The 14,447-nt window shown below is 53.1% G+C and overlaps 1 protein-coding gene across 3 annotated transcripts in view; it reads right to left on the reverse strand.

The window, feature by feature from the left end:
* Positions 1-8,614: 8,614 nt before the first annotated feature.
* The window catches only part of COBL (cordon-bleu WH2 repeat protein), a 248,785-nt gene continuing 242,952 nt past the window's right edge, over positions 8,615-14,447 (reverse strand). For all 3 annotated transcript variants that reach the window (XM_041721753.1, XM_041721751.1, XM_041721752.1), the window contains one exon: positions 8,615-9,936. In XM_041721753.1, coding sequence (XP_041577687.1) covers positions 9,919-9,936 — 18 coding nt within the window. In that variant the 3' untranslated portion in view covers positions 8,615-9,918. The remainder of the gene's footprint in view (positions 9,937-14,447) is intronic.

A 14,447-nucleotide genomic window follows, 5' to 3' on the forward strand; every position in this document is an offset into this window, starting at 1 on the left:
TCTTCCATTTAGGTTGAGGATCCACTTCAAGTTAACATTTCACTATAGAAAAGTTTTAAATTTTCTTTAAAGATTTTTAATTTATTTATTCATGAGAGACACAGAGAGAGGCAGAGACACAGGCAGAGGGAGAAGCAGGCTCCCTGTGGGGAGACTGATGTGGGACTCGGTCCTAGGACCCCAGGATCATGACCTGAGCCGAGGGCAGATGCTCAACCGCTGAGCCACCCAGGCATCCCACAAGTTTGAAATTTGTAGACTAGTTCTGCACAAGCCACGCAAAAACCCTTCTGCATGTGCTACTCAGTGCTTCATGAGACACAAGGTTCTGCAGCCTCTCCTACGGGACAGGCACCCTTCTCAGCCTTGCGTGAGTCCCTCTAGTCCTGTAGGATGGTTCCTGCTCCTGCCTCTGGTGGCTTCCTCACACACATTTACCCATTAACACTCATCTGAGTATCTGGGAGGGACCCTGTGCAGGCTCTGGAATTCCCTCTGTGCAGCAGGGCTTCCTAGGACTCCTTTCTGGGAACTCCAGTTGCTGCGCTGTCCTTGGACTCTCAGCCCCATCTACTCCAGGACCTTGCCAGTCTCTGCCTGGCTTCCTGCTCCCTGCCCCTCCCTGGAAACACTCCCAAAGCAAGAAGCTGAGAACTGTAGGGCTCACCTATTGGTTTTCTTTCTTTTAGGGGTCACTTAATTGCCAGACATTCACTCTCTGTCAGTTTTCAGTTGTTTCTGGCAGGAGGGCAAATCTACTTGGATAACCCCACTTTGACTAGATGTGAAATACATATTAAAATAGTACATAACCAGTATTACAAGCCAGACACATTGGTTAAATTAATAAGTGTAAACTGGCTTAGCTCACACAACGAAGTAAAAGATTATTGGATAAACTAACAGAGCAAAATCCAACTCTTTGCTCTTTGCAAGACTCTGGCTTATATGGCTAAGATTATGGCTAAAAGAAGGAGATTCAGAATGTTCAAAATAAAAGTTAGAGACAAGGACATGCCAGGCAAATACACATAGCAAGGAAATAAGAGTTATGGTCTTGGTGGCGAGAATGGACACAGCAGGGCAGTGCTCACATCCCTCGTTCTGTCTTCCACCTTCCAACTCTTGTTTCTTTGCATGATGGCTTTGTCGGGCACCCACTGTCCCTGTTAGCCATGAGGCAGGCCAGAGTGCCGGACGATTCACATCTTCTGGGAGCATCCCAATCAGTCAGTGACGGGAGCTGGTATATGTGCACCCTGGCACCTTTTCCCCTTGGATAGAATAACTGTGAGGCACGGAGGCTGGGATTGCTGAGTGGGATGAAACCCCAGTGCACCGTGGCACATGGTTTTATGATGTGCCGTTTACTGGCTGCCCACAGTTCCTGGACACCCCTTCCCACACTTTGCCAGTGTTTCTTCACTTCCCAAATAAGCCACTTGCTTTTGAATCCCCATCTGAGAGTCTATCGAGAGGTGACCCAAATGAAGAGGGTATCAGAAAGGGCAGAAGGCAGGTCCCCAAAGAAACCAGAACACAACAAATCCAAATATTAATGGTGCTAATGGTAAAATTTTGTAAAGAAGATAGAAGAGTTGTGAATGCCTGTGCCTTCAGTATCGGGGCAGTATATTTTACAAAGCAGAAACTAGAGAGGACGTGAGGGGAACTCACCCAAACACATTCAGGATAGGAAACTTCTCAGTCTAAGATAGGTTCTCGCTCCGTGGAGAAATCGGGAGAGTCCTTTCCACCAAAACCTGGGCGACATGGATGCCTCCTATCGCCACTGCTACTTACCACAATACTGGAGGAATCAAAGCAACGCAAATCCAAGCATGGGAATAGGATGTCTATTTACAAGACATCATTGGGTATCTGCCAAACCAAAAGAATTGATGGAAAATACTACTAAAAATAATGAAATGATTTATAAGGTAGCATTAATAATCTTCAGGTATAGAGACAAATCTCTTAGCGGAGATGATGCTATCTATATACAGCAAATATATGTAATTACAACAGCAAAAGTCTTATAAAAGAACTAGAGATAAATCTAGCAAAAATGTGCAAAACCCATATGAAGAAAACTATACAATGAAAAATAGACTTGAACAAATGGATAAACGGATATATGTGTGTGTGTATGGGCCTATTTTCTCAAATTTAATTTATAATTCATTGATATCTCAACAAAATACCTTTTCCCCCCTAAAGCTAAACAAGTGGGTTTTTTAAATGTATTTAGGGGGCACCTGGTTGGTGAAGCATCTGACTCTTGATCTCAGCTCAGGTCACGATCTCAGGGTCCTGAGATGGAGCCTGCACTGGGCTCTGGACTCAGAGTGGAGTCTATTTGAGATTATCCCTCTCCCTCCGCCCGTCCCTTGCTTGCAGTCTCTCTTTCTCTCTAAAATAAATCAATTTTAAAAATATTAAAATTGATTTGGAAGGATAAATGATCTAGACTTGCCAGGAAATCCTGAAAATGAGCAATTTTGGAGGGAGGGATAGCCCCTGCATACATTCAAGCACAATACTAATTAGTAAGATGGTGGCAAAAACAACGTGTCCTTGTGCATGGATAGACAGTAAAACAGATGTGGAAACCCGGTCATATACCCAATCGCATGCAGATATTTAGAGAGTTGGCAGTGGAAGAGGAGAAGAATAGAATGAAATTATTCTTGGTTTTTATGAAACAAAATGGAGCATTTTCATCGTGGATGGGCTAGGGGATGAGGGAGAGAATTCCTTCTGGGTTTCTGGCTCATGTGATGGACGGCGTGGCCGAAAGGTAATGTGGGTGGTTGACCTACCTCTAGCGCCTACTCTCCCTGGAATATTGGAAATGCAGGAAAAACTCCCTTACCGTAGTAATAATTAAAAAAAAAAATAAAAGAAAACCCTGCAATAATAGAAGACAGAACATAACCTGTAATTGTGCTAATTGCATTAATCTCATATAAATGACGGGAAGTTCGTGGGTCCTCAGCGTCACGCATTGTGTTCACCAGGTCTGTGGGTACCTGCACCGGATTCCCTTGTTGGCCACGTGTGGCTTATCTTGGTGACCCTGTGCCTGCTTTCAGCTGACATTTTCTGGGCCTCGTGTGAGCTCGGGCTCACAGGTAGCCAGGAAAACCCTCCGTAGGTTCCCTCGAATTGCCAACTCCTAGGCCTCCCCTTCCTGGTGTGGGAGCCTGCGCTCCCTCCTCAGTGCCTACCCCTGCCCATCCAGCCCCTGTTGTAGGCAGAGACAGGTTCGTAAGTGAATTGTGTCACTATCTGCTTACACACCCCTCAGGACGCAGTCCGTGCCGGTGGCTTAGAAAGCTCCCGTGCATTCAGGTGTCCTCGTGTGAAGCCCCGCAGTCTGAAATTTCTCCCTTGCTCTGTTTCGCTCGGGCTTTACTGTGTACTCTGTCTTGAACAACTAGCCAACTCCTCAATGTCTGGTCATCACCCTAGATGCCACCTCCTCCAGGAGGCTTTCTGGCACCCCTGGGTGCAGTTTGGGACCTACAGCCTACAGCATGCTCTTACTTGTGTCTTCTGCTCCCCTGCGAAGCTGAGCGCCTGGTGAGGAGGAGCCGGACTCTGACATTCTGCTTCTCTAACATGCAGCCCGGTGCCTGGCACATAGTGGCCTTCAGTGGTTGTTGCATTTAAGAAGGAAGGGCACAGCCCCATTCATGCCCATTCGTGTCTGATTTTGCTCAAGACTCCAAATCCTTTAAGAGTTCCAAAGTGGTGCTATTTGTCTCACGGCCATGCAATTACTAATTGGAAATTATTGAGCCTCATTTAGACTGCCGGCCTCTCCCAGCTGCTCCTGTTTGGGCCCCCGGAAATTCCACATTATTAGTGAATCATCGCTACCCTTTGTAATAAATCTGTAACTCATCGATATTGTCTAATTTCTTAAACATTTTTTTCCCCTTGGAGTGGCTCATTTCAGGCTCGTAAGAGACAGGACTGACGTAGCTCGCCGAAACACGATGATTAAAATAGGAGACTCTACCTTTTTATCTCCACAGTCGGACGAGCTTAGTAATCGCGAGGTAAATGGGGAGCAGCTTTGGACTTCTTGGTCACGGGCATTATTTAGGAAGGGAAATGAACGGATGAGGAACTTTTGGTAAACGAGAGAGGCAGAGGCACACTTCCTCTGTCATAATAACGTAAGAGGAAGAAGGCATGTGTCGCCCTCCAGTTGGTACAAAGATTAAACCCTGTTTCACTTGGAAGAACCACAATTTCAGACCGAATCCAGACATTCGCTGGTGTTCATCGAAGGCCACCTTCTGCTTGTAAAGCAACTGCTGTTACGACCATGACGTATTATTTTGTTTTCTGTGCTTCTTCCTGGTTTAGGTTTGGGATGCAGGTTCCACCTGCTCTTCCAGAGCCTCTTTCACTCCTTCCCCACCGTGCGTGTTGGATTTAAGGAGAAGGAAGGGCCCCGCCGGTGCCCGCAGGCTGGGAGGCCAACGGCTCAGGAGTGGGGTTGGCGCCCCTGCGCCGGGCTGCAGGTGGCCTCCTCGCCTGCAGTGCTTGTGCTCCCTGCCAGGCCACCGCTCTGAACTAGCCGCCTTCTCTCTCCGAAGCCGCACCTCCTGCCCCCGGCCGCATCTGGAACCCTCGGCATCTCGTGCTGGCTGCTGCTTCATGGGCCCTTCCAGACTGAGGAGCGATGGGGACTCCCCCGGATGTGCCCCGCACTCACCCTCAGTCGCCCACCCGAGGGGCCCTTGGTCTCCTGGGATCCCGGCTGATGGAAGCATCACGGAGCTCTCCGCCTGCAAGGTGCAGCTCCAGAACGCCTAGTACCTGGAGCCACTGGCTCTAAGTGCTTCACTCTACAAATAAGAGGACAGAGGCCCCGGGGCGGGGGGGGGGGCGGGGGGACTTGCCACAGCGCCATCGACGGCAAGGCTGGCACGGAACCCACAGCGCCTGCCTCCGCAGATGCCATCGCCGCCGTGCTGGCCAGCTTCTGCTGAGGCTCCTTCCTGCCGGGCTCTGTGCCGAGCGTGTGCTGGTCGTCCTTCCTTCTCACAGTCCCATGATGTCATTAGGCGTTTGTCCCTGTCACGGGGCCTTGGGGGAAGACCCCACGGCTGGGATTCACTCCTGGGTCTTTCCGAGTCCAGAGTCACCTTCAAAGCGCCCGACGATGTGCCCCTTGTGCACCTGTCACGTGGGCCGAATCCGCCAGCAGGGTGGCATCTCAGAGGACAGGCTACATGTCCAGCCGGACAGCGTCTGGGAGGCTGCAAGAGGCGTCACAGGCGGCCGGGGAGCCCCCACTCATCACACCACTCGTGGTTCCTTGCTGTTGAAACAGCCAACCTGATGGGACAGACCATGGTGGGACAGTCGCCGTCCTCAGGGGCCACCGAAAACAGGCTGTGGGCAGACAGTGGCAGCTGGCGTCGGGAAGTTTCCAGGGGCCAAGCTCAAGTCCAGAGTTAGTGATGGGAAACTGTCAAGAGCGGGGCAGCCAGGGGCGCGGGAACCCGAATGCTTGGACACCAGGCAACCAAGAGCCGCGTCCCTCCCCAGGCCGCCTTGGAGTCACAGACACAGACAGGCCACGTCTCTGTTGTAAATGAGCAAATCAGTAAAGAAAATCTGGAAGAAATGGAGAAGGAAACTATAGCCTCCCAGCTCAGGGTGTGGACCACGTCACAGCAGAGCACACGATTTGGGGAAACTAAGTCAGGGGAGATGTTCCCCATGCAGGCGTGTGGCTTGGGACCAGCTGCCGCCCGCTGCCACGTTCCCCCGGGACGCACACCTGGTCCTGCTGCTGGCTGGGCTCTGGGGACCCCGGGAGCAGCACACGTCCCGTGGACCTTGCCGGCCAAGTCATCTCAGAGAGCCTCATTTCCTGGAGCTTTCCCTTCCTCCTCTGTACGGGGAGCCTGGGAAAGGCAGCCGAGCAGGTCGGAGCCTCCGCAGAGGGCTCTGGGGACACAGGACTCAGGGCCGCACTGCAGGGCCTGCAGGGCCAGCGTCCCCACGTGGAAGCCTGGCATCCCGGAGCCCCTGGTGGTCACCTTCCCAAGTCGGGGGGCCACTGGCTCGCCCACCCATGGGGCTTCCTGCGTGAGTCCTCCTGGGCTGGTCCTTGGTGCCCGGGAGGCCCCCGCAGGTCGTGTGACTGCCCACTGGGGAGCTGCATCATTCCTTCTGGCTCTTGAAGCTCCGTGGCGTAGCGCTGAGCCCCGTACTGCTCACAGCGCTGCCCAACGGAGTGGGAGCAGTGAGGTGGCCCACGGCTCTGGCCGTCCGGCTCGCTGTGTGACACCAGGTCTCGGATGGGGCCTGCAGCTGTGGTCCTCCACAGAGGTCCCTGCTTCTAGAATTATAGCAGCAGAGCCCTTGCTTCCCAGATGCACCCGGATGCACCTTGACACACAGGCCGACCTCAGGCCCGTAAAGGTCACGCGTGGGACGCCTGTCAGCAGACGGGTCGATCCAGTGTTGGATCCAGGCAATGAAAAGCAGCAGACACGTCCTTTCCATGACGCCACAGATTGCACCGCACGCCCCTGCATCCTTACAGGGACACTTCCTCCCTGGTGGGGTCTACTGGGCACGATGAAGGGAGGGCCAGATTTGGGGGCTCACCGCTTGGAGGGGGCACCCGGCCATGCTCACACTAGTCACGGGAGTTGGGCCGCATCGCCAGAGGTCCTGGAGGCCACCCCATGGTGTTGGGCATGGGGAGGGGGTGTCCCGGGCCCCACGGCTCCTACGTTGCTCTCACCACTGCTTATTGCACAGCCACCTGCTTCGGACCCGTTGTGCTTGCCCTGAGCCTTGATGTCCCGCGGTCTGGGGGGTTTTGGGTGGTCAGCATTTGGGTGGCGGCTGGAGCTCCCTGAGCTGGGATCCCCCTCTACCATCTGGGGGGAGGACTCTGACCTTTCCTGGTCCTGTGCTTGTCCTCTGCGCTGTGTCCCCATGCTCCCGGCCCAGCTCCCAGTGGCTGCCCCCCCGGAGCCCCCCAGCCCCCCCAAGTCCTAAGCTTCCAGATGCCCCCTCTGTGGTTGCAGTAATCTGACTCTCCTTCCCAGCTGCCCCTTCCCTGAACTCCCAGATGCCTCCTGAGAGGGCTCCCCTGCTCCCCACCAGTCGGCCCCGCTCAGTGGCCATTGACAAAGAGAGTCCTTCTGGAGTTTTCTCCCTGGGGTGCTCTGCTCTCCTGCCGCAGGCCACGCAGCACAGACCCAGAAGTGCAGGCCCCTCCTGGACTCCGGTCATTGGGGCAAGCTGACCCTGGGGTCCCCTGGGGCAGGCCCGCTCCAGTTCAACCATCAGCCGAGGCACTGGGCTCGGTTCCCGGACCTGCAGACCCTGGGTGAGTTCGAGGCGGCTCCCTCCCGCCTGCAGAGGCCAGTGGATCCGTGTGCAGGCGCCAGGCAGCAAGAGATCGGGGCTGTGCGATCTGGGCGGTATTTGCTTCTCTCTGCGGGGCAGCGTGGCCATCGAAGAAGGTTCCCTGTGGGGGGTGGCTGGGTTTTGCAGGATGAATAGGAGTTCTGGCACCTGGTGTGGAAGTGCGAGTCCCTGTGGTGTGTTGGGGACGCACAAGCAGGCCAGTGTCTGCAGCTGGGAAGGCTGGTGGCCTAGGCTGGTGGCACCAGCAGCCACAGCACAGTGGGTTTTGGGAAGGCACCAGCCGGTGCTGTGGTTTCACCTTGGCCTCTGGGGCTGAGTGTGTCCATCGGGGCTGGCCCAGCTCCCAGGCCTCAGGGTGGCCTCATGGGGGTGCGGGGGCACGTGGGCGTCAGGGGAGGCGTCTCCAGGGTCTGTGAGCAGCGGGAGGGACCCGACACCCTGGCCCTATCATGTGGCCCAGGCTGGGGGGGGGTAGTGGGTGGACGCCCACCTTCCACCTTGCCCCCTGCTCCTTGGAGTCTGCGCCCATGGGGGCCTAGGACCTGAGAGCCCAGCAATGTTTTTTTTTTTTTTTTTAGAGAGACAGAGAGCAAGAGAGTGAGCACTGATGCGTGGGTGGGGGGTGTGGGGGCAGGGGACGCCGAGTCTCAGGCAGGCTGTGTGCTCCTTGCGAGGCCCCTGCAGGGCTGGACTTCATGACCTGAGAGCTGTGACCTGAGCCCAGATCAGGAGCCCGATGCTCTACCGGCTACACCGGCAGGTGTTTCCCAGGGTCCGGCAGGCGCTCTGGGCCCAGGAGCCTCTGCAGACCTGCCGTCTGCCCCAGGGCCAAGGCTCAGGGGTCCCAAAGGCCGGGGCAGGCCTCGCCATGGGGAGGGTAGTGCTCAGGGACAGAAGAGCCTGCAGGGAAGTGAGGAGGGGGGCAGACCCTGTGTGCGCATCAGAAGCAGGGCAGGTCACCCGCCCAGGGCGCCCGGCGGCAGCTGCATCACTGGCGAGGGCATCGCAGGTGGAGTGAGATGCGGGTCGTGAGGTCTCCGGGGGCATCGGGCAACAAGGTGACAGGGAAACAGGTGGGGGAAGGAGGGAACAAAGACAGCGGGAGCCCCCCAAGTGGAGGGAGGACCAGGGTGAAGATGGCGGGAGCCCCCCAGGATGAGCCGCACAAGCTGCGGCATAAGGTCATTCACACAACAGCTACAGTTTCATTTTCTTTTATTTGTGGCACTAAAAGACACAGAGTAGAGACGGCGCGGTTCACGAGCCCCCGGCTGACGTTCTGGCCGCAGCAGGGAGGTGAGCCGTGGCCGTCAGACCGAGCAGAGCAAAGCTTCCTCTCTGGGTGATGCCTCGACGTGAAGCAGTCGTGAGACCTTAAAGTGATCTCCCCGTGTCTGTCGTTCCATCAGGACAGAGATTTTATGTCACGGACTCTTGATTTCCATTCGTCTCTTCAAGAGCTCTTCTCAAATAAAGAGGCTTTAGACGGAGATGTGGAAAGTAGCGCTGGGTCTACGCTTCCTCGTAACTACCAGTGGCTGAGCACCGGGCGCGAAGACGAGCCTTCCGTAGGGCTCAGGGGAGCCACCGATCTGCTGGGCCAACGAGCCCGCACCAAACCCAAACTGTGAAATACCAGCACGGTCTTGACCCGACGGTGGCGACATGTGGACACCCAACGTCCCCGCTCTTGGCTGTGCGCAGGGTTTCAGAAGGTTCTCCGGGAAGTAAGTCACTGGGCTCCGTACACGGCCGCTGTGGGGGAGGCTCGTTCTACTTCACAGCCCACCGGGGACGCCGGCACCGGGGGGCACCGACCATCCACACCCGGGCCACTCTGATCTCTGTCGCCGCTGCCCTAGGAGGATCAGAAGTGCCAGACGTCAAGTGTGATTTTATTCTGGTTGATAATCATTGGTTTTTTACAAAGCTTAGCTGGTCAGATCATGGCCTGTGACCTCCCGTGAGGCTGTAACCCCCAAATTTTTGAGGCATGAACATCCAATGGTTTCATTACTCAACAGTCCTCTTCCAGCGCTGTTCGTACTCCTAAAACGTCAGAGTGTATTACACTCAGATCGTTTCCTCTGATTTATGCATATTTCCTTGGAATTCAGAAGATGTCAAACCACTAAGTGGTCTCAACCATCCGTATGCGGTAAAGTGTCAAAGGTCCGGAATCAGTGTAGTCACCGTAAGTAAGTGTAGTGTTGGGCTCCAGCGTTTGTATCCCCATTAACCTGCCAACAAGAGTAGGCTATTGGCAACTTCAAATATTCAGAGGCAAACACGTTTCCTTGGCACACCAGCCGCGCAGCCGAGCAGCATCTCGCCCTCCCTTGGAACCGATTTTGCAGGACTGGAAATCGATTGTGTGAGTTTGGCCTGTAGACAAGAAGATCCACCAAGTCCTGATGTCCCCGCCCCACTCCCCCCGCCACGTGGCGTCCTCGTGGAGGGCTCACAGGTGGGTCTCCGCCACGGTCTGATGTTCTTGATGATTTACACGAGCAAGGGCACCTGTGGTGGAGAGAGAGCCACAGTTACTCGGGGGACCGGGAGGAGCCAACGGGGTCAGCCCGGGACGCGCGGATCCGCGTGCTAAGGACCCAAGTGCAGGATCACCCTTGCGATTACGCTCCCGGCGTGAGCTTCTACATCAATACCTGTTATACTCGCAGCCCCAAGGAGAATATTTCTGAACCACAAACGTGCTTAAACACTTCCAGGGACTTGCTACCACAAGTCTTTCTCAGGAAACAGTGTGTACCCACTGGAGATCTACAGGTCACCTGCCATTTGGCTGGAGCTGTTGGCTGTCCCCAGGCTCCAGGCCCTCCCTGAACCCCTCCTGGCCTCTGGGATCTGCTGGGGTCTTTCCGTCCTCTGGACCGGCTTTGCACGGGGTGTTTTCTGTTGGGGATGCCCCTTTCCGACTGGAAACCTATGACTCCTTTGGGTTATCTCCAGGGAAAGGCTCTCCTGACCCCAGTCCTCGTCAGGGCCAACCCGATGCCCAGGGGTGCTGTGGGCTACCCCAGTTCACTACTGTGTCCCAGACTCTCTGCTCCCTCACTGCCGCAGAGCGGCTCCTCCAGGAGGAACCGTGGGACTCTCACTCCCTCCTCTGGGCGCAGAACTTACTGAGTGCTCAGTACCTAACTGTGGTATGAACGAGTGGATGCACACACATGACCCCATTCTACTAGATGCACAAGCTCAAACGTCCACTCTTAGCTCCGCCCTGCACCCTCCTGTCCAACTGCAGAAAGTCTGATTTGTAGAATTCCAAAGGAGATCTTTCACTGGCTTTAAGGGCTAAGGTTGGGGTGTCCGGGTGGTTCAGTGGGGTAAGCATCCGACGCTTGATCTCAGCTCCGATCATGACCTCAGGGTGGGGAGACTGAGCCCCATGTAGGGCTTCACGCTGGGCACAGTGTCTGCTTGGGACTCTCCCTTTCCCTCCGCCCCTCCCTCCATTTGAGCTCCCTCTCTTTCTCTCTCCATTTCTCAGATAAATAAATCTTAAAACTAAAAACGGCTAAGGTTAAATGGTGTTTTGATGACAAGTAACAGGTTCACGTGAAGTCCTATGAAAGTGACATTGGATTTCTCCCTGTCGTTTCGCTGGGTTCATGCATTGGAAATCCGACTGTGCTGAAGCTCAGGCGTCTTGCTCCAGCTTCTCCAGGGTGTTATCAAAGTGAACACCCAGGGGTCACGCCACAGATCGCCTTGAACACAAAGAGCCACCACCACCACCACACACAGAATATTCCTGTGTGCCAGGTACCACGTGTGCAAGCCATGTGCAAGTCTCTCACTGAAACTCGAGTTCAACCAATCAGTGATGCATCGCTGCCATAGTATCATCGCAAGTACTGCCTCCACTATACAGATGAGGACACTGCGGTTTAGACGAGGTAACCTGCTCCCGATCAAATACCAGGAAGTTGTGAACCGACTCTGCTCACCTGACAAGCACTCATGGCCCCAGACCGTGGACCCACGTGGCTCTGCATGCTGTCGTCTGGACAAGCACACCAGCCCCCAGCCTCTCGGCTCCCTCAGCCTCCCCTTGGCTTCAGGTGCCTCCATTCCCAGCTGAGAGATGAAATAGGACAAGAATGGGGGCGTGGGGGGTACTGAGGGAGACGACTCTGTTCTGAGCCTCTTGAGGCCGAGCCTGTGGAACACACTGTGCTTGTCAAGGGGGGGCTGGAGTCAATGTTGCTGGTAGGCCCAGGAGGGGGACAGTTTGGGGCTCCCGGAGGCCCAATGAAGGGTCTGCTCAGGGCAGCGAGGGCATTTGCAAGAGAAAAGGTTGTAGGGCTAAGTCCAGGGGCCTCTGCATGGAGCCCAGGACAGGCTTGGGCAGGGGAAGGGGCACCCAAAGGAGACTCCAAACACATGGCCGGAGGTGGGGGGCATCGGGAGCCTGCTTGTTGAGAGGCAAGGGAGAGTCTTGCAAGGAGGGTAAGTAAGCACATCAGCAGCAAGCAGTGTCAGGCGATGTGAAGAGCCCAGAAGGTGGACCACATGGATGAACGTATGTTAGCTTCTCCAAACACTACACACCTTCGCAGGCGAGTGTTAATCTGAAAAAGCACAACACGTTCCTCACAGAACGTCCAGGAGGTCCAGAAACATGGCAGATAGACAGTGTGTGTGCAGGTTGAAGAGAAACAGTGCAGCCAGCATGCTGCTGACAATGTCGCTCCATCTCCTGACCTTGCAAAACCTACGGAGTGAAGGAGACGTGTCCAAGGACACAGCAGCAGCGCTGACCTTTCCGAGGGCAGTTCTGGGAGCGGTGGGCATGATGTGGTGGCGGAGGGATGGGGGCGCCTGTGCCGTACGGCTGGGAGCCTAGCCATGAAGGTGGACACAGCAGGACAGGTGACCCACTTTGATCCACTCATGACCTTTGCCAAAACCAAGAGTTGAGCGCTCGGGGGCTGGTGGACATGGCGGAGGGAGGGACTTAGAAAATGTTTACTTACTGTTACTGTTTTCATGGTGTAACTGCACATGTTTAAAGTGTGAAACGTGATGTATTCTGATAGACGCAAATGCCCACGAAGCCATCGGCACAATCGAGATCGTGAACATATCTACCACACCCAAGGGTGTCCTCATCCTCCTTTTAATCCCTCCTCCCTCCAAATCATCTGCTGATGATCTCTAACACCCTATCCCTATGGCTTAGTCTGCATTTTCTGGAACCTTATTATTTTTTTTAAGATTCTATTTTATTTTAGAGAGAAAGCAGCACACCTAGCGTGTGGGGGGGGGGGAGGAGGAGAGGGAGAGAGAATCTCAAGCAGACTCCCCGCTGAACGTGAAGCCTGACGCGGGGCACAGCCTCATGACCCTGAGATCATGACCTTCGCCAAACCCAAGAGTTGGGCACTTAACGGACTGAGCCACCCAGGCGCCCCTCTAGAACTTTATACAAATAATGTACTTCTATTTCTGGTCTGGCTTCTCTCAGCCTAAGTATTCTGAAGTTCATCTATGGCATTGCAGGTACCAACATTCCTTACATGGCGATGTAGTGATTCACTGTATGGATATATGGCAGTTCGCTTACTCATTAACCTGTTGATGGACATTGGGTTGTTTCCAGTTTGAGGAAATTACCGATAACACTGCTACGTATACTGCATGTGAACACGGTCCCTGTATTTATATAGGTTTTGTTTCTCTTGGGTAAGCGCCTAGGAGCAGGATGGCTGGACCACGTGGTAGTTGCAGGTGTAACCCTTTAAGAAAAGGTTCCTAACTCTGGGAAACGAACTAGGGGTGGTGGAAGGGGAGGTGGGCAGGGGGTGGGAGTGACTGGGTGACGGGCACTGAGGGGGGCATTTGATGGGATGAGCACTGGGTGTTATGCTGTATGTTGGCAAATTGAACACCAATAAAAAATAAATTTATATATAAAAAAAAAGAAATGGTTGAACCAGATTTCAAAGTAGTTGTGTCATTTTACATTCCCACTCACAGGTCTTGGGAGTCCCATCTTGTCGACACTCTGTGCTATCATTTTTAAATTGAACTGCAGCCATTTTAGTAGGTACGAAGGCGGGTATCCTACGGTTCTTAACTTGCATTTTCATGATGATCAAGATGTGGAGCATCTTTTTGTGTGTCTGTTTGCATCTGTGTATCATCCCTATTCCAATATCTGGCCCACTCTCTGGCTTGTTTGCTTTCTTATGGTTTCTTTATGAATTCTAAATATATGTCCTTTATCAAATAAACGCTTTGCCAATATGTAGTCATAGTCTAAGGCTTGTATTCTCATTCTTCTGGTATGTTCTTCTGAAGGGCAGAAGGTTTTAATTTCAATGAAATCCAATTTATCAATCCTTCTTTTTATGGATTGTGCTTTTGGTTTCCAACCCAAGACGTTTTTGCTTAAGCCAAGGTCACAAAGATTTTTCTCCTATGTGTCCTTCTAGAAATTTTATAGTTCTCAGTTTCAGATTTAGATACATGATTAATTCTGAGTTACATAGTGTGAGGTATGGATCAAAGTTAATTATCATGCATAAGGATATCCAATGATTGCAATGCCAATGCCATTTTTGAAAAAAAAAAAAAACACTGTCCTTTCTTCAGAGTTGCCTCTATAGCTTTGTCAAAAATAATTTGTGTAAATATGTGGGTCTATTTGTGGGCTCTACTCTGTTCCATTGCCCTATCTGATGTCAGCACCAGACTGTCTTAATTACTTTGGCAGCATAATAAGTGTCGAAATGAAGAAGCGATAGTCTACCATCCTGAATCTTTTTCAAAGTAGTTCTGACTATTCTAGGTGTTTGCATTTCTATCTCAATTTTAGAAACAGTTTGTCAGTTTCTATGAAAAGCCTGTTGGGATAGTGACTGGGTTTACATGGAATTTACAGTTCAAGTTGGGGAGCATAATCATCTTAAGTTTGCAAAATAGGACATACCCACCTATTTCTTTAGGTCTTCTTGAAATTCTCTCAGCGATGCTCTGTGGTTATGTACACCTTTGATCAG

The sequence above is a fragment of the Vulpes lagopus genome, chromosome 11 (assembly GCF_018345385.1).
Source record: "Vulpes lagopus strain Blue_001 chromosome 11, ASM1834538v1, whole genome shotgun sequence".
Classification (NCBI taxonomy): Eukaryota; Metazoa; Chordata; class Mammalia; order Carnivora; family Canidae; genus Vulpes; species Vulpes lagopus.